The sequence below is a fragment of the Rhinatrema bivittatum genome, chromosome 11 (assembly GCF_901001135.1).
Source record: "Rhinatrema bivittatum chromosome 11, aRhiBiv1.1, whole genome shotgun sequence".
Lineage (NCBI taxonomy): Eukaryota > Metazoa > Chordata > Amphibia > Gymnophiona > Rhinatrematidae > Rhinatrema > Rhinatrema bivittatum.
In genome coordinates this window covers 30,013,705-30,034,504 of record NC_042625.1, presented here as the reverse complement: position 1 = coordinate 30,034,504, position 20,800 = coordinate 30,013,705, and the positions used below count along the sequence as shown (strand labels likewise).

Here is a 20,800-nt window from a genome sequence, read left to right as displayed (position 1 = left end):
CACTGCGCGGGAAAGGACGCACAGCCATACAGAGCAAAAGTTCTGTGATCTTTGAGAAGCTCCGTCTCGGCTGCCCCAGAAGGACGTCCCCAAACAGCATGGCTAAGTCAGCCTGCTTATCTGCATGAAAAAAGTAGGGATTTTTGTTTTTTTAATACTCCTGCTTTAATGCTGGTCATTATCATTATGTCACCAATGGGAGTGGATGGCAAGGTGTTTATTTTAAAAATGTATATACCGCCTAATCCAAAGTTCAAAGTAGTTTACCATCAATGCTCTTCAACTCCAAAACATTGTGCAGATTCTCAGTCTCAGCCAAGAAAAGATCATCCTCAAGCTTATGACCTTGCATTTGGATCCCAGTCAAACAAAAACCATGAAGCAATAGATAAATAATTAAAAACTGGTTCTCATGCTTCAGATATAAAAACACCACACTCTACCTGCTCAGGGTAAGGCTGCTCCTTCTGAAATCAAATCATTAAATAATAGGATAGTGAGAAATTACAGCCAACTAACTGATAAAAAAAAAAAATTACCAGCCTTTTCAAATTGCAAAGTTAGCAACATTTTATGTCTTATTTTACAATTTCGGACATCTATTGTGCAGAATTCCTGAACTGCATAAATGATTAGTCTATGGTACTTTTCTGATGCTAAAAAGAAAGATCTTTTGAGTCGGCTGACTAGTATAGATTTAAAGTGTCTTTATACCTCTTCCAAATTTTGCAGAATGGAGGCTTTGATTATTAGAGAATATCATAGAAACATAGAAATGACGGCAGAAGAAGACCAAACGGCCCATCAAGTCTGCCCAGCAAGCTACGCACTTTATCCATTTTTTTTTCCCTTTTTCTCTCTCCCACCTGTTACTATTGGCTTCCAGTACCCTCCAGCCCTAATTCCCCTCCACCCAATTTAGAGAGCAGCTCTGTATCTGCATCCAAGTGACATCCAGCTCAATTAGGGGTAGCAACCGCTGTAACAAGCATGCCACCCCCTTACCCACCCCTGTTTTTATTTTTTTGTTGTGTTTTATTTTTTTTTTGGAAATAGCAGCCCTCCATCCTTCCGCTGCGTGAAGGTGGAACACCAACTACTGGCCACTGGCATCCCGCTCCGTGTCTCACTAGTGTCACACGGCAAGACTGCTTAGATTATTCTATCAAATCAACACATATCACCTCACTTAGAAAAGTTCCTCTTGCAACATAACTTGTTACCCCACACTAAATATTAAATACTGTAACAACAACTTTTATTTCCTCAATAATTATCAAATTCACATAAATCATATTGCCTTTAAAAAAAACCCTGTAATATATATCACAATAATGACGCTGCAGCATTTTGGCACACCAGTAGTGCCTGCATCAGGAGGATAATATATACTCTATAATAAAGTGAACATACAAAATATCATCAACCCTAAAAAACCTTTCATACCTCTAATGCCATTCATACACCATAACTCACCAGAATTAGCAGCAAGACGTCTCTCCCTACCAATATGGCGAAAACACTTCTAAACTTCAAAAATGACACCCACATATTTAAATGCCTCCTCAACCAATGGGAGGGCAACTAAATCTTATGTCAGTAGGTGTGGTAATTATCAATCTGTTTTATTATCGAGGACCTGAAAAAAAACCTTCATTCATTGAAAGAGCTACATCTATGGGTTTGGAGGACCTGAAAGAGAACCTCCCTAACTACCCTACAATATTAAAAGGTCTGCTTCTTTGGGGCTGAAGGACCTGAAAGAGAACCTCCACAACAACCCTATAGTATTAAAAGGACTATTTCTACAGAGCTTGAGGACTTGAAAGAGTGTGCACAGATGCATGAGAAGCTGTGCATGCTGTCTTCTTTCAGGGCCCCAATCTCCATAGAAGTAGTCCTTTTAACACTTTAAGGTAGTTGGGGAGGTTCTCTTTCAGGTCCTCCAAATCCCATAGAAGTAGTTCTTTCATTGAATGAAGATTTTCTTTCAGGTCCTCATTAATAAGATGGATTGATAATTACCACATGTATTGAGGTAAGAATTGGTTGCCTTCCCATTGGTCGAGGAGGCATTTAAATATGTAGGCATCATGTTTTTCTCCATATTGGTATGGAGAGACATCTTGCGGCTAATTCTGGTGAGTTATGGTGTATGAATGGTATTAGAGATATGAAAGGTTTTTTTTAGGATTGATGTTTTGTATATTCATTTTATTATAGAGTATATATATCCTCCTGATGCAGGCACTACTGGTGTGCCAAAACACTGCAGCATCATTATTGTGTTATATATTACAAGATTTTTTTTAAGGCAATACTTTATTATATATTATCCGTTTATTAATTCGATATGTTCCATGTAAACCGCCTCCCCGGCGATAGTTATTTCTGTTAAATGTGAACCGGAGTGATATGTATTGTATACATTGTATACAGGAACTTCCGGTATATAAAAACCAAAAATAAATAAATAAATAAATATGATTTATGTGAATTTGATAATTATTGAGGAAATAAAAGTCGTTGTTACAGTATTTATTTATTTTTATTTAGCATTTTTTATATACCGAGGTATAGCAGGGTTGCCTTCACTCCGGTTTACATACAAAACAACTTGTTACATTGAGGTACTGTTCTAAGTGAGGTGATATCTTGTATTAGAGAATATCAACAAGCCAATGGTTATTCTAGACTTGTACAAATTATTGTAACGCTTTCTAAAATCACTCAGACAATTATCTCACTTGGACAATATTTCAAAAGTACAATTACAAACTATCAAGGTAGCATCTTGCAGTTCAGCGCATACAAAAATCAAATCACTGCTGTAGCAAATTAATGTAACAATGCTGCCAGACAATGAAGTAATTAATACCTGTTTGGGTGGGAAGAGGGCAACATGAACTGAAACTCCACCACACAAGTGCCATCTTGCAGCTGAGCGTGCTGTAAGCTGTTTAAATCATACGCGATATACCCTCGCCTGACATAAACCTAGAGGAGGCAACAGGGTTAAACAGGTTCACATTCTTCCTTTCAGGCCTACTTAGCTAACTTTCCAGCTGAATAACTAGCTTCAAAACTGACTTCAGCATCAGTAATTGATATTGGGGAGCATTTCTGGGAGGTGCTTTTTTTTTTTTTTTAATTTATTTACTGGGGAAGAAAGATCAAGACAAACACCTTCAGGCAGAGGCAGCCTTAGGATATAGCAAGCAAGGTGACCGCCACTGACCCCACACTTGCCACTTCTGATGAAATAAAAATACGGAATTGGGATGCTACTGTTTATGTGCAGAAGGCAGTAGTACACACGTGAGGCAGCTTCTCTGAGAAGTGTTTGACACTGACCTTAAACAGCCCCCATTCCCAGATTTTAGAGGCTCTGCAATAATAAACTCACTTGCCCCTCATCCTTCATCCCCACAGGGCTTGCTGTACCTGAACAGAGAGATGCCTGCCCAAGGTCACAAGAGAAAAATCTAAAATGTCTTAGGACTTTTCCAATTGCACACTACAGTTCAATGCTCAATGAGGTTACTTACCTATAACAGATGTTCTCTAATGGACAAGCAGGATGTCAGTCCTCACATATGGGTGACATCATCCGACGGAGCCCGGCATAGAACTTTGATTTCAAAGATTCTAAAGCTTTCAGCATGCTCTACTAAGCATGTGCAACTGTAGTCACCTCTCTATCTTCAAGGCAGAGCCCCTCAGTTCATGATATAGGGAAGACATAGAGAAACCAACTCCCAAGGGAGGTGGGAGGGAATCCTGACATCCTGCTGTCCATTGGAGAATACCTGTTATAGGTAAATGGCCTCATTTTCTCTGAGGGTGAACTCAAAACTACAGGCTGCTGGAAAAAGGGAGGAAACCCAATGGTGCTAAAGGCACCTCTGGAGTGGTTGGAAGAAGAAAACTCTCCCCCCACCTTTTTTTTTTGTTTGTTTGTTTTTGAGGCAGCCTGACCCTTAATGAGTTGTAAGAGAGAAAAGGAGTTGGGTTCTACACTTGAAAGAGACGTGTAGGATAGATGGAGTGACAAAGATTCTACTGCATGGCAATGGACCCCACTGAAGACAGGGGTGTGATGTGAACTTGTGGCAAAAAGCCCACTTTGCCAAACAAAATACAAACATAGTCATAGCTTCCACACAACACATTTTGACATGCCCCACTAGGGTCTAGGACCACCCACCAAAATAAAAGACCACAAGTCTTCAGTGTCGCAAGACAGCTGCATAGACAATCAGGGGTTAGAAAGCCTTCCAGAAAGAAAACTGCAGTTCATTAGGATATGAAGGACAAGAACAGATTGCTTACGCATAGCTATGCCCAATGTCTGGCTGATAGGAACAACAGGCATGGAACCCAATTATTTGTTTCGAAGAAGTAGAAAAGGCATCATTTTAATTTATTTATTTATTTTGAATTTTTATATAACCGACATTCCTATAAAGAATACAGATCACACCGGTTTACATTGGAACAAAACTTTCACTGAGAGGCAATACATTAAATAATGAACATTAGCGAATTATAACATTCAAAAACATTTGGAAAACAAGGAACCATAACAAACCGAGAGTAGCTTCAACACAGAATTAATACAAAACTGAGGATAAATAAAATAAAATAAATAAAATGAAATAAATATAAATACTAGATTAAAACTAGGATGGATCCTGGGGGACTGTGAAGAGATAGTTCAGAGTGCCCATTAACTGTTGGCCTTGGGCCATGTTCTAGGGCCTACGTCAAAGAGAACTTGGGTTTTCAGGGAAAGTTTGACTAAAAAGCCAAGTTTTTAAGTCTTTCTTGAAAGTTTGGAGACAATGTTCTTGACTGAGGTCTGGTGGGAGAGTGTTCCATAGGGTCGGCCCTGATGTAGATAACGCTCATTTGCTTAGAGAAGATTTAGAAAGGGGGGCATGCAGATAGCCTTTGTAAGCTCTTCTGACTGGTCTTTCAGAGGTGTGAGCACGGAATTGATGGCTGAGTTTGAGAGGGGCGATGTTATGAATGTCTTTATGTATCATCATGAGTACTTTGAACGAAATCCTGGCTTTGATGGGTAACCAGTGAAGTGACTGCAGTATGGGAGAGATATGCTCTCTTTTGTTTGAGTTGGTAAGTATTCTCGCCGCGGCATTCTGTACTATCTGCAGTGGTTTTATTGTTATTGCAGGGAGACCAAGCAGGAGAGAATTGCAATAGTCTAATTTAGAAAGGATAATGGACTGCAGCACCAGTCGGAAATCTCGAAAGTGAAGGAGAGGTTTAAGTTTTTTTAATACTTGTAATTTAAAGAAACATTCTTTGGTAGTGTTTTGGACAAATGATTTAAGATTGAATTGGTTGTCTAGTTGAACTCCTAAATCTCTGACATAGGGGGAGTGGTTAACAGCAGTTGTGAGTGATTGTGTTGCATTTAGAGAGTTGAAGAGAACTTGGTTTTCATCTGAAGAAATAATGAGAATCTCTGTCTTATTGTATTGAGGATCAAGTTAAGACTGGTAAGTAGACAATTGATTGCAGACAGGTGTTCCAGTAGGACCAGGTTTTGTGAAGAGATTCTGTGATAGGGAGAAGAATCTGGACATCATCAGCGTAGAGGTAATAAATTAATTTTAAGTTGGAGAGTAATTGGCAGAGAGGGAGCAGGTAGATGTTAAACAGTGTAGGGGAGAGGGCTGAACCTTGTGGGACTCCTAGGTTTGATCTGATGGGGTGAGATACCTTATTGTTAATCTTCACCTTGTAAAATCTATTGTCCAGGAAGGATTTGAACCAAATGTGAGCCACTCCTTTGATACCAATGTCAGCTAGACGCTGAAGAAGAATGGAATGATTCACCGTATCAAATGCCGTAGGGCAGACCCCACCTGCCAAATGACTACAAGAAAAGACCTGACCTCCCAAGTTAGATGGAATGAAACAAGAGTGCCGAGGTATGAAAGGGCTACCCACTCAATGGGAGCACCACACAAAAACCCAAACATGGAGCTCACCCAACCAAAGTAGTCCTAGGACAGGCATATTCTTCCACATGGCAGGATAAACCCAGGCAAAAGGGAAGAACATTGGCCACCAATTGACACACAAAAAGCCAAAGACATTAACATCAGGAATCTGGCCAAATATCGGGAAATGAGAAACTACTACTTATCTGATCATTTCCTTTTCTTTAGGATAGATAGATGAATCCAGAACCAGTGGGTTATGCACCTCTACCAGCAAATGGAGACAGAGCAAAGCTGACATCACAGTATATATACCCCTGCAGTGACATCAGCCCGCCACTATTATCTGCAAAAGCCAACTGTGGACAAACTAACAAAACTTGCTTAACACCAGATAACCATTCCAGCACTCAGTCAACAGAAAACAATGAGCTCAGACAAAGAATATATTAACACTAGTCTAGGGACTGGATTAACACTTACCAGTAACCCCTGGACCACGTAGCTACGCAGGAGGACAATAGCACAATAATTTGGCAACCAAAGGCGGGAAACTGGATTCATCTGTCTATCCTAAAGAAAAGGAAATTATCAGGTAAGTAGTAATTTCTCACTTCTTAGCATATAGACAGATGAATCCAGAAGGAGTGGGTTGTACCCAAGCTACTCCTGAATAGGGGAGGAGGCTGCCCACAGTCCAGTCAAAACCACACATACAAAGGCTGCATCCTTCTGGGCCTGCAAATCCAGACGATAATACCTGGAATAGGTGTGTAAGGAGGACAACATCGCAGCTTGGCAAATGTTAATAGGAAATAATCTAACCTCCGCCCATGACACTGCCTGATCCTTAGTGAAATGAGCCCTTACCTGACTAAGCAACTGCTGCTCAGCATCCACATATGCGGCTGTGACTACCTCCTTAATCCAGCAAGCTATGGTAGCCCTTGAAGCCAGCTCACCCTGTTTACCTCCACTGTGGAGGACAAACAGGCGATCCATCTTCCTGAGAGGTTTAGAAACCTCCAGATACCTCACAATATGTCTTCTTAACATTGAAGACAACAATCTTACAACAGGCGATATTTCTCTGCATCTCTCTCTCTATACAGAGATGGCAGGGAAATGGACAAATTCAAGTGAACATCAGAGACCACTTTTGGCAAAAAGGAAGGAACAGTACACAGCTGTATCGCCCCTGGAGTCACTTAAAGGAACGGCTCCCGGCAAGACTAAGCCTGTAGCTCGGATATTCTACGCGCAAAACAAATTGCCACAAGAAACACCATTTTCAAGGACAGTAACCACAAAGAAAGGCTTCGCATTGGTCAAAACATAGGGCCCGCTAAGAAATCCAAAACCAGATTGAGACTCCACAAGGGCACTGGTAACTGCAAGAGAAGATGAAGATGTTTCACTCCTTTCAAGAAATGGACCACATCGGGTCCTGTTCCCAGAAGTGGGTCGGCACACCTTCATTGGGAGGCTCAGTGTGCTCCACTACCTGAGCTTGCTCCCAGTCTGGGCTTGCCTGGGACAAAAGGATTGAGATCTACTCAAAGGTTGATTTCTCTGAAAGGCCGCTCTTCTATAGGGCCGAAAACATCAGAAACCCCCTAGTATGACCTCTGGAGCTGAAGGAATATGGTGCTTCTTTCTTATCTTCTGGCAAGTGAGAAACTGGGGACTCACCCCATTTATTGGCCATTTTCTCCAGCTCACTCCCAAACAAGAGTGAGCATTTAAAGGGCAACTTTGTAAGGTTAGACTTTGAGGTTGAATCGGCCAACCAATTTCTCAGCCATAGCTGATGCCTAGCTGCAGCTACTGAAGCCACCCCTCTGGCCGAACTGCGGACCAAATTGCAGCTCACATCTGCCAAAAAGGCAGCTGCTGGTTCCATCACTGCCCTGGAATTTATTCCAGCCTCATCGATCTCCTGAGAGAACGGCAAACGAGTGAGTCTCCAGGGAACAACAAGAAACTATCTGCAAGGTCATTGCCATTGCCTCAAAAGCCTGCTTAAGGATAGCCTCAATTCTTCTATCCTGTGCATCCTTCAAAGATGCTCCCCCTTCAATGGGAATATTCGTCTGCTTGGTAACAGCATAGTCAAGCGCATCTACCTGCAGAAAACGTAATTGCTCTCTCGCAACCGGATCCAGGGGATACAGTCCATCCAAGACCTGTCCCCCTTTAAAATTTGCTTCCGGGGCGCCCCATTCAAGAACAATTCATTCTTGAATAGCCTCCATAATAGGAAAGAAACATGAGGCTTTTCGCAAGGAAAAGGATTTTTCTTTGGCTCAGACATGGATTCAGCCCCAGGCACACCCAGCATCTTCAATGTCTGGGAAATGGGATCTGGTAACTCATCTCTATGAAAGAATCACAACATAGTTCTAAAAGGTTCCAATCCCAGAGGAATCTCCTTATCCCTCCAGGGAGTAAGGATCAGTCTCATTACCCGAGCCATCTGGATCCCTATTGGGAAAACTGGCTCCAGGCACACTCAGACTCTTACCCGCAGCACCAGGCATGCAGTATTTCACTGTCTGTGACTGGATAAGGTTGGCTGGGGCCGAGGACTGTGCCTGAAGAAAAGACCGCAGTCCTTGAAAAAATTCCAACTAAGAAAATACTGAAGGATCCATGTCAAAGCCCAGGGGCAGGTGTCCTGGGCCCACTGAACTACCTTCCCCTGCAGACAAACCAGTAAGGGGAGCCCCAAGATCAAGTGACTCCTCTGGCAGCTCTTTTTCCATTCCCGCACCAGGCTTAGTAAAATCAGAGGGAGTTATTTCCCCCTGAGCCTCCAAACAGCGCTGACACAAGTTAGAAGGAACACCAGGCTGAGATGCCCAAATATGATATGTCACACACAGGGCAAGGCACTTAGGTTTCTTCGCTATAGGCGCCATCAGATAAGGCGCACAACACTGTGACAAAGTAACAGCCCAACTGGAGCTCCAACAGGATGCTCAGGGAATGCATGTAAAAACAAGAGCGTGCGTATGTATGCACGTAAAAAAGGGCATGTGCGTGCATACACAAATAGGCACTCCAATGCTCCTAACTAGGCACCCAGCTAGGCGCACAACAGGTCACACAGCCAGGAGCAACTGAAGAGGGCAGTATACGGCACACAAAAAGGTCACAGAGGTACCACCACAGCCTACCACGTGGCAAACCAGCCAAGTCTCGGAGCGAGGCCTAACCGCAAGGGCTGCTCAACCCGCCAGGCTCCCCCTCCCCCCGAACTCCATCAGAGGTGGGAATGGCCATCGGATCACTTGCCGAGCACAGACACCACGGGGGGGGGAAGAGGAATCCCTACTCAACTCCCCATCTCAAGAAATTTTAAAACTTTACCTGAGTTCAGCCCGTCCCAGCTGAGTGCAAGCACAGTCTCTGACTGCAAAGGGAGAGAGTATATAACCTCACCGCCGTGTCGGCTTGCCTTTCAGCTTTTTTTTTTTTTTTTTTTACAATTAAGTCCATGCCAGCTCAAAAGTCGGCTACCAGACCACAAAAGTCACCTCAGGAATTCTCAACAGAGAGGTACCTTAAAGTATCACCACAGGAGAGGGGGGTGAATTAATTTTCTTCTTTTCTCCTAAACTTTAACCAATCCCCAGAAGGGAGATGCACATCCACCATCTGCTGGAGTCATAGAATACTGGCGAGCTGATCTCACTGCAGGCTATATATAGCAGAGTTGCTTACCTGTAACAGGTGCTCTCACAGGACAGCAGGATGTTAGTCCTCACATATGGGTGACATCATCAGGATGGAGCCCAATCACGGAACACTTATGTCAAAGTTTCTAGAACTTTGACTGGCACCTACTGGGCATGCCCAGCATGGCACTAACCATGCATCCAGCAGGGGTCCCCCTTCAGTTTCATGTATAGCAAAAAGTACGTGCGAAAATAAAACAACAAATCGCAAACGAACCCAACTCTGCGGGGTGGTGGGAGGGTTTCGTGAGGACTAACATCCTGCTGTCCTGTGAGAACACCTGCTACAGGTAAGCAACTCTGCTTTCTCACAGGACAAGCAGGATGGTAGTCCTCACATATGGGTGAGTAGTGAGCTGAGGATGCTCGAGCAGTGCACCAAATGCACCCAAAGACGTGCAACAGGCACAACAACATGGGTGGATTTGGGTAGGAGGGCATCCTGAAAACCCTAAACGGGTCGCTGGTAGGATGTTGGGTAGTTAAGCTGAGAATAAGTTGCGTAGAATAGACTGGCCAAAAATGGAATCTTGCCTGCCAGCCTTATCCAAGCAATAATGAGCTGCGAAGGTATGGAGACAGCTCCAGGTCGCAGCCTTACAAATATCAATAAGTGGCACCAAATGAAGGTGTGCCACTTAGGTTGCCACGACCCTAACAGAGTGTGCTTTCACATGGTCTTGTAGTGGAATACAAGTCCACCAACCAGGAGAAAAAGGGTCTATTTTCACCACTGGATTTCCCACTTTGATGTTATCGAAAGAAACAAATAATTGAGTGGACTTCCTGTGGGCTGACGTGCGCTCCAGATAAAAGGCTAGGGCACGTTTGCAGTCCAGGGAATGTAGAGCCTTTTCTCCTGGGTTTGAATGGGGCCTTGGAAAGAAAGTAGGTAAGATGATGGATTGATTAAGATGAAATTCCGACACAATCTTTGGTAAAAACGTAGGGTGTGTACGGAGGACCACTCTGTCATGCAGAATTTTAGTGTAAGGCGGATAGGTGACTAATGTCTGTAACTCACCAGCTCTGCGAGCGGATGTTATAGTGAGAAGAAAATTACTTTCCAGGTGAGATAGCGGAGATTGCAGGAGTGGAGAGGCTCAAACAGAGGTTTCATGAGCTGCCTTAAGACCACGTTAAGGTCCCAAGCGGGGGTCGAAGGGCGCAATGGAGGTTTCAGGTGGAGCAAACTTCTCATGAAGCATGTGACTAAGGGCTGTGTCGAAATAGAGACATCTCCCACGCCGTTGTGGAAAGCAGCTACCGCACTGACATGCACTCTTATAGAGGAAGTTTTCAGGCCTGATTCTGACAGATGCCAGAGATAGTCCAAAAACTTCACAGTGGAACAAGTGAAGGGGTCTATGGACATGGACGTGCACCAGACCATAAACCTTTTTCCAATTAGAACGATAACAGCGCCTTGTGGAAGGCTTTCGTGAAGCTACCAGGACTCGGGATACCAACTCCGAAAGGTTAAGGGGTTGGAGTATTAACCTTCAACATCCAGGGCGTCAGGGTTAGGGCTTGGAGGTTGGGGTGGTGTAGGCACCCGTCGTTCTGAGTTATCAGAAGTGGATCTTCCCCTAGAGGGATGTGCCGGCGAACTAATAGGTCCCGGAGGATTGGGAACCAGACTTGGCGTGGCTAGTGAGGGGCTATCAGAATCATTAAGCCCTTGTCCCTTCGTAACTTCACGAGAGTCTTCGATATGAGTGGAAGTGGAGGTTACGCGTACAGGAGACCGCTGGACCACGAGAGGGCGAAAGCGTCCCTTGGCTGTGAGTGGAGGCTGCGAGTGAGCAGAAGTTCTCTACTTTGCGGTTGTGGATGGATGCAAAGAGGTCTATCTGTGGATACCCCCAACGTTGGAAGATTGTGTCCGCTACCGTGGGGTTGAGAGACCATTCATGCAGGTAGAAGGTTTGACTCAACTTGTCTGCTAGAATATTGTCCACGCCCGCCAAGTAGGCCACTCTGAGATACATCGAGTGGGAAAGAGCCCACGCCCATATCTGTGCAGCTTCCTGACACAGAAGGTAGGAGCCCATTCCCCCTTGCTTGTTGATGTACCACATCGCCACCTGGTTGTCGGTCTGAATCAGGATGGCCTTATTTGAGAGACAATCCTGAAAGACTCTGAGGGCATATCTGATCGCACGAAGCTCCAGGAAATTTATTGGATGTTTGGCTTCCTCTGGAGACCAGATTCCCTGAGTCTAGAGGCTGTCAACATGAGCACCCCAACCTAGGTTGGAGGCATCCGTTGTCAGGATAATTTGAGGTTCTGGAATTTGAAAGGGAAGGCCTTGAAGAAGATTGGAGAGCCGCATCCACCAGGCAAGCAACAGGCGGAGCTGCTTGGTAACAAGGACAATGCAGGACATTGAATGATAAGCCTGAACCCACTGGGACTTCAGAATCCATTGCATGACTCTCATGGTGAGGCATGCCATTGGAGTGACATGTACAGAGGATGCCATATGACCCAACAAAATGAAGAAATGACTAGCTGTCGTGTAATCTCGATCGTGGAGGCATTGCGCCAGGGACATGAGAGTACGAGCTCATCTTCCTGAGGGAGGAATGCTTAGGCCTGCACGGTGTCCAGGGCGGATCCTATGAAGGATAGGGTTTGAGACGGAACTAGAATGGACTTGGGATAGTTGATCAGAAACCCGAGACAGCAATGTATGGAGAGTTAGACGTAAGGAGGCTAGTGCATCCTTTTGAGTTGGAGCCCTTATCAGCCAATCGTCGAGATAAGGATAGACATGGACACCTTGACACCTCAGGTAGGCCGTGACCACTACGAGGCACTTGGTAAAGACTCGAGGTGCGGATGCTAGGGCGAAGGGCAGTACCCAGTACTGGAGGGCCAACTAGGAATCAAAGGAATTTGCGGTGAGACGGAGTGATCGAGATGTGTGTGTACTCGTCCTGAAGATCCAGAGAGCAAAGTCAATCTCCTCTTTGCAGAAGAGGAAGTAGAGAGCCCAAGGTTACCATCCTGAACTTTTCCTTCTGTAGATACTTGTTTAAGGCACGCAGGTCCAGGATTGGACGAATGCCTCCTGACTTTTTTGTAATGAGGAAATACCGAGAATAGAACCCCTGTCCCTGCTGGGAGAGGGGCACAGGTTCTATCGCCCGGGATCTCAGGAGGGTTGAAACCTCCTCCTCCAGAAGAGAGGAGTAGTCGGATGATCCCCACGTCGGCTGATGTGGGGGAGTCTGTTGGTGCAGACAGGAAGTTGAGGTGGTAACCTTGAGTCAGTACAGCAAGTACCCACTGATCTGAAGTGATCGTAGGCCATATGTTGGTGAAGTGGCACAAGCGACCGCCAACGGGTACGGACGGTAGAGGAGGTTGGATTATGCTCTCCAACAAGGAGTCAAAATCCAGCAGCTGGGCCTAGTGGAGGAGCTGGCTGAATTTTCTGAGGCCTGGATTGTCTGGCCTGACCTTTCTGGTAAGGTCTGGAGGGGCGACCTCGAGTAGCAAGAGGATAATATCTCCGTAGCTTGAAGGACGTTCGCTTAGAGTCTCTTCGAAATGCCCTTTTAGAGGTGGATGGAAAATCAGAAGGCACCGACGAAAGCTGGCGAAGCATCTCGTGGTGGTCTTTGAGTTGTGCTACAGTCTCCTGGATTTTGTCCGCGAAGAGATTATCTCCAGCGCAGGGCAGGTCAGCTAACCGGTCCTGTACTTCAGGTCTTAAGTCAGAGGACTCCAGCCAGGTCCATCTTCGTGCACTAATCCCCGCTGCAGACACCCTAGAAGCAGTGTCAAAAATGTCATAGGCAGCGCAGACCTCAGGCTTGCCAGCATCTAGACCCTTTCTCAGCCAGGGTACTGAGTTGATCCTGAAGCTGGTTGGGTAAAGACTCAAAAAGTTCCTGTATCTTTTTAAAACAGGTCCCTGTTATACTGGGTCATGTATAACTGGTAGGAAGCAATGCGAGAAATAAGCATTGAGCCTTGGAAAACACGACGGCCAAATGCATCCAGGGACCTCTGTTCTTTCCCTGGAGGTATGAAAGAATGAGGTTTAGAATGTCGTGCCTTTTTCTAGGCTGACTCTACAACCACAGAATGGTGATCCAGCTGTGGTTTTTGGAAACCAGGGGCTGTCTGTACCAGGTAGGTGGCATCTGTTTTTCGATTCCCGGAGGTACAGAGCCTGCATGCTCCCAATTCCTCTTCCCATACCAGCAAATAATCCACAAAATGGGGGTAAATCAACCTAATAGCACTACACAACCCGCATTAAATATTTTCTTATTTTCTCTTTTATGTCCTTCACACAATTGAAAAAATGCCAAAAAGCTCGGTCACCAATATGAAATAAAAAATAAAGCACACTTTTCACAACAAAAAATTTGTTAGAGAGGAAAGTGATATTTCATAAAATTTGTTCAAGGAACCATCCAGGTTTTCCTCGTTATTTTTTAATTATCACACCACCTTCCACCCTATATAGAATTTATTATTTTTTTACCAAAAAGATTTTTTATGAAAATATTTATGTTTTATATAAAATGTGAAAAATTCATCCTCAACACGAATAGGAACAATCCACCAACTAGTTGCTTACCCGAAGGAGAGGGGTTACAAAGAGACGCAAACATCAAAAAAGGAATGACACAAAGAATCGGTAGAGCCGCGATATACGAGAGGGACGCGACAGAATTCCAAAGGCCAACGTCCATAGTGAATCTATTGGAAATAGCTTTGAGTCCAGCTCAGGAACAAGTACTGGACAACGGTCTTTCGTTTGTTCCTACTAACTTTCATAATCCGTTTGTTTGTAGGATATCTTTACACCGGTTTATCAGGAAATTGAATCTGCGATTATTTTTTCAAGGATGTGCAGCCACACAAGATCAATCAATAGTAAAGGGCAAATCCAGATGGAGTCCGCCGGGTCCAATGGATCCTCTTGTGGCAACATTTAAAGATCTTGTGTTGAAAGATATTGAAGAGTATGAATGTTCTACAAATAAAGTTTTTTGCAATTTACCAGCATTTTAAAGGGAAGCGTTGCATTCTTTGGCAAACTGTGAGGAGTTGGTGATCAAACCTGCTGTCAAAGGGGAGGGCGATCGTTGTACAAGACAGGTCGACATATGAATCGGTGATGTTAGATCATTTAAGCAATATTGTAGTTTATAGTAGATTGCATAGTGATCCTACAATGAGTTTGAGAGACCAGGTGAGGGATGTCGTGGAGTCTACCAAATGCCTAACAGACAAAGAAAAACATTTTTTAAATGCTGAGTTTCCTAAGGTTCCGGTAATTTATGGCCACCCTAAAATTCATAAAGATTTGAGGAATCCACCTATTCGTCCAATTGTCTCTTTGAGGGGCTTGGTACTTGAACCACCAGTGATTTTTGTTGATAAGTTTTTGCAGCCTTTGGTGAAATTGAAACCTTCATATCTTAAGGACACTATCCAATTTTTGAATAAATTGGCAGAGATACAGTTGGGGGAAGACTCAGTACTTCTAGTGACTATGGATATAGTCTCCCTTTACACATGTATACCGCAGCAAGCGGCAGTGGACATCGTTAGGGAGCCCTACTAGGATTAAGGCTGATTTTTTGATCACTTTAACTGAACTGGTCATATTTAATAATTATTTCAGCTTCAATGAACAGTATTACCATCAAGACCACGGAATACCAATGGGCTCATCTTTAGCTCCATCTGTGGCAAATTTATATGTGGCAGATTTTGAGGAGAAATTCATCTATGGGTCCCACTGGTGGTCTAAAATTGCCATCTGGTATCATTACAGTGACGACATTTTTATTATCTGGAAGGATTCGAAAGAATCATTACATGAGTTCATGGCATGGATTAATACTGTGGATAAAAATTTGAATTTTACCCATCAATGCAGTGACTCCAATATTGTGTATCTTGATGTGGTAGTGGAAGTTTGCGGTTCGCAAATGATCACTACAGCGAACAGGAAAACAACAGACAAGAATAATTTGTTGAGATACTACAGTCATCATTCCATGGCCTTTAAGAAGGGGCTGCCTGTTTCCCAATTTTTTAGGATTAAACGGATATGCTCTTCAAAAGACGAGTTTGAAGTTCAAGCAAGCTTGTTGATGAAACGATTTAGAGATCGGGGTTATCCTGCCAAGGAGATTCGGCAGGCGTAAAAAAGATCAAAATACAGTGACCGTACTCAACTTTTGAAGTACCAGGTTCGAAAGGAACAAGACCGCCTGGTATACGTTTTACAACAGAGCACTTCTACTTCAGCGGTGATCATGTCAGTTAAAAGGCACTGGCATGTTTTAGAGCTACACAGTGTGTTTAAAGAGCTGCCCTTGTATTCAACCAGTCGGGGTCCCAATATCCGGGACAAGGTTGTCCGGGCTAATTTGGTTAGCAAAGCTAACCAACCAAAAAACATTGGGGGACATCGTAAATGTGGTGCTTGTTCAGTGTGCGTAAACACAATTGAAGGTAACTGCTGGGTTGATGTCAACACAGGATATGTAGTGAGACGCAAGTGCTGGACAGACTGCACCACGAGTAATGTGGTATATGTAATTGTATGTGGCTGTCTTAAAGTATACGTGGGTCGAACGAGAAGAGCTATTAAAGTACGTTTGATGGAGCACAGGTCTAGAATCAACAATGGAGTTTTATCAGCACCATTGGTGAGTCACTGCATTGAACATGGCCATGCTTTTGATGAATTATTTATTTATTAAAGGCTTTTATATACCGACTTTCTTGATACAAATCAAATCAACTTGGTTTACATCGAACTAAGCAGTAAATACAATTAACCAATCAACAAGAGATAATTAATTCAAGGAGCATAAAAGTTACATTATAACAAGGATGCCTTAACTGGGAGTAGGAAATAAAGAGAGGGTGAATGAAAATAAATACTATATACAAAAGAGGGGGGCAAGGAGCCGACCTCTTAATAGTTACTATGCATGAAATGTGGATTATTTGTTTACATAAGTGAGTGATGGAACAATACTAGATCAGGCAATGGGGTTTGTAGTGGGGAAGGCTTGGCTGAACAGCCATGTCTTTAGTTTCTTTTTAAAAGTTAGTAGACAGGTCTCCAGTCTGAGGTCCGGAGGCATGACGTTCCAGATGGAAGGGCCTGCGGTAGAGAATGACCGGTCTCTGATGTTTGAGTGGTGCACTAATTTGATTGGAGGAACATGTAAGGATCCCTTGTAGGCATCCCTTAAGGGTCTGGCCGTCGAGTGCAATCTGAGAGGATGAAGCAGATCAAGAGGGGTCTGTTGGTGGATATTTTTATGAATGATTGTGAGTGATTTATGAAGGATCCTGAAGTTTACTGGGAGCCAATGAAGGTCTTTTAGAATGGGAGAGATATGCTCTCTCCGATTGGTATTCGTCAAAATTCTCGCTGCTGCATTTTGAAGCAACTGGAGAAGTTTAATAGTAAAGGCTGGGAGACCATGCAAAATGGAATTGCAATAGTCGATCTTGGAGAACAGAATAGCTTGGAGGACGGATCTAAAATCATAATGGAATAGGAGCGGTTTGAGTTTTTTTGAGTACTTGTAGCTTGTAGAAGCACTCCTTTGTGGTATGTTTTATAAAATGCTTTAGGTTCAGGTGACTGTCAATTAAGACTCCAAGATCTCTAGCATGGGATATTTGTGTAATAGCTTGCAATTGGTGAAGGATGGGATTGCCTTCTGGAGTAATTAGCAAAAGTTCGGTTTTGGAAGTGTTGAGCACAAGATTGAGGCTTGATAGGTGATGGTTGATCGTTTGCAGGTGAGAGTTCCATAACCTGAGTTTTGAGTCCAGTGAGTTGGATATGGGGATTAAAATTTGAACGTCATCTGTGTATATATAGAATTTGAGTTTGAGGTTTGAGAGTAGGTGACAGAGAGGGAGTATGTAAATGTTAAACAGGGTGGGTGATAAGGAGGAGCCCTGGGGGACTCCAAATGGTGCATTAGTATGAGGTGATTCCTTGTTTTTGATTTTTACCTTATAGCCTCTATTGCTAAGGAAGGATTCGAACCATCTAAGGGCTGAACCTGCAATTCCTATGTCTGAAAGCCGGTTAAGAAGGATATTATGGTTTACAGTATCGAAAGCTGTGGAGATGTCGAGGAGAGCTAAGAGAAACGACTGTCCTTTATCAAAGCCAATATATACTTGATCAAGGAGTGAAGTGAGGAGGGTTTCAGTATTGTGTTCTTTTCGGAAACCATATTGTGACGGGTGTAGAATGTTGTGGTCTTCCAGGTAATTTGAAAGTTGCTTATTTACAATTTTCTCCATGATCTTAGCTACAAACGGGAGATTTGATATGGGGCGGTAGTTGTTGAGGTCTTCCGGGTCCAGGTTTGATTTTTTGAGTATGGGTTTGAGCGTGGCCAATTTGAGAACGTCCGGGAATGTTCCTTGTGAAAGGGAACAATTGATGATATCAGCTAGATATTTGGAGATGTATTCTGGTATGAGAATCAGTAATTTGGAAGGTATTTGGTCCAGGGGGTGGGTCAAAGGTTTCATTCTTTTTATCAGGGTTTCTACCTCTAAAGTGTGGGTAGGATCAAAGGATTCCAATCTTATGTCTGTGTTCGGAAGGTGGATTGTATCCAGAAGAAATGAGTTTGGGCTGGTAGATAATCTGGCCAGGGTGTTGGAGATTTTGTTCTGAAAGAATAAGGCCAGATCATTGGCCTTCGATTGGGCTGTATCATCAGGGATTGTAGGGGGAACCGTTTTGGTAAGCTCCGAAACGTACGAGAAAAGGGCCTTCGCATCATAATTCATATCATGGATACGGTGAGCATAGAAATCTCTTTTTGTTCGAAGTGTTGCTGATCTGTAATGATGGAGAGCTGTTTTGTATATGGAAAGAAAAAGGGGATTGGGATTCTTCCTCCATTCTTTTTCTTTCCGTCTTAGGTTTTGCTTCTGGGTGCGGAGTTGAGAACCATGGTTGCTTATTTTTTTGAGAAGGATTTATATTTTTTTTTGTCAGTGGGCATAAATCGTTGGCTATCATTTCGGTAATATTTTGCCATGAGATGATAGCTGAGTTGGGATTGGAAAGATCCAGGTTAGAAAGTTCTTTGATCAGGGATTTGCCGAGGTCTTCTGAAGGACATGTTTTCCTGTAGTACAGAGTGGTCGGCTGATGCGGTGTGGACAATCCTGTCAGTGATCTGAAGGTGGAGTTGATCATGAAATGATCTGACCATGGGACTGGGAGGCATAAGGGAGGTGAAAGTGGAGTGAGGTTGGAATTTGTGAAGATAAGGTCAAGGGTGTGACCTGCTTTATGTGTTGGTTGGTTGATGTGCTGTTTGAAGCCCATGTCCGAGAGGGCTGATAGGAAGGCTTCACAGTTGGAAGATCTAGGATTGGCATCAATGTGGAGGTTAAAATCTCCCATGATTATGGCTGGGGAGTCTGGTTTTAAGTATTTGGCTATAACTTCTACCATAGGAGAGGCATCTTGATCTAAAAGTCCAGGAGGAGCGTAGGTGAGGAGAATTTGAAGTGACTTAGATTTGAATAAGCTTACCTCGAGTTTAGGTATTGTATTGATAGGTTGTAGAGTGAGGTTAAGAAGTTTATTTGCAGCTACTAGGAGACCTTCTCCTTTTTTCTTTTTTCAGGGTAAGGAGAAGACATCATATATCTGTGTAGGCAGTTGATTTATTAAGACTGTATCTGAGGGTTTTAACCAGGTCTCCGTGATGGCACAGATGTCTGGTCCGGTATCAAGCAGATAGTCGTGAAGGATGTGGGTTTTTTTGGTAATTGACTGGGCATTGAAAAGTGATAAGGTGAATAGATCCAGTCCAAGTAGTTGCATAATGGGTGAGATTGTTACCGGGGTTAGATTTCTACGAGTTATGGGTTGGTATCGTAGCGTTGGCTTCATCTTGAAGCAGGAGTTGTGATGTAATATATGTATTGGGTGTCCTAGCAACATGATAGTACTAAGGAGATTGCTTTGACGGGATTTGTCAGCAAATGGTGTCCTATGACATGATGGAGGTAACGGATTGTGGAAGTATTCTTTAAGGGGGTATGACTAATGTGCTTGGCTGTGTCAATCTTTTGCTAGATGGATGGTGGGGAGGCTGGGTGAATGCTGAGGTAGTTGGTTGAATGCTGAGGTAGTTGGTTGAATGCTGAGGTAGTTGGTTGAGTGCTGAGGTAGTTGGATGAATGGTGTCTTATGGCGAATCCTATGGAGAATTTTGTGGTGTTGGAAGAATACTGGTGATGAATTGAGCTAGGAGTGTGCTGGATATTCTAAATGGATATTTAAGGAATGTCTGAAACTTCTACGGTCTGGTGCTTCTGGTGCGCACGAAGGGGCGCACAAAGGGGCCTGCCCCTTTGTCGCGCACCTTCGGCGCGCGACGCCTAGCTGCCGCTCGCCGATTTAAAGCCAAAGGGACTGTCCCCCGATTAGCTGTGCGGCTGAAGATGAGGATTGGTTCCGGCGAAGGAGGAGGCGGAGAAGAGGCGCAGTTTCGGTCGGGGCAGCCTCGTGGTCGGCGCTGGGGCTGCCGTGGGTAAGCTGAGGATTTAAAGGCCTTACCCCGGCAGGTCTCAGCGCCGAATGCGCAGGCCACTCAGCAGTCCCGATGCTCCTCTGCCCTGGAAAAGGGCTTTCTTTCTGCCGCTCGTCGATTTAAAGCCAAAGGGGCTGTCCCCCGATTGGCTGTGCGGCTGAAGATGAGGATTGGTTCCGGCGAAGGAGTGGACTGTTATGAGAAAGTGGAGAGTAGTACACTGTTTGGAGATATTTTATTTATTTAATGGCTTTTATATACCGATAGCCATTTTCACATCATATCAGTTTACAGGGAACAATAAACAAGCCTAAGTATATGGCACAAACAATTATAGAGAACGGTATAACCTAAGAACAAGCCTAAGTATATGATAATACAAATAAAAGTAATATATATATGTTCCAGAAAGTTGTAACTAGATAAGTGTATAGGCAAAGTAATAACAAATAGCACATGTATTGGAGATGTAATAACAATAAGTATAAGGACAGCATAATAACCAAG

General features: G+C 43.7%; 1 protein-coding gene across 1 annotated transcript in view; it reads right to left on the bottom strand.

Annotated features, from left to right (window-relative positions):
* Nucleotides 1–20,800, bottom strand: part of LOC115100985 (acetyl-CoA carboxylase 2-like) — a 982,255-nt gene that overhangs the window by 481,487 nt on the left and 479,968 nt on the right. The window contains 2 exon segments of the mRNA XM_029620121.1: nt 444–467; nt 2,879–2,997. Coding sequence (XP_029475981.1) covers nt 444–467; nt 2,879–2,997 — 143 coding nt within the window.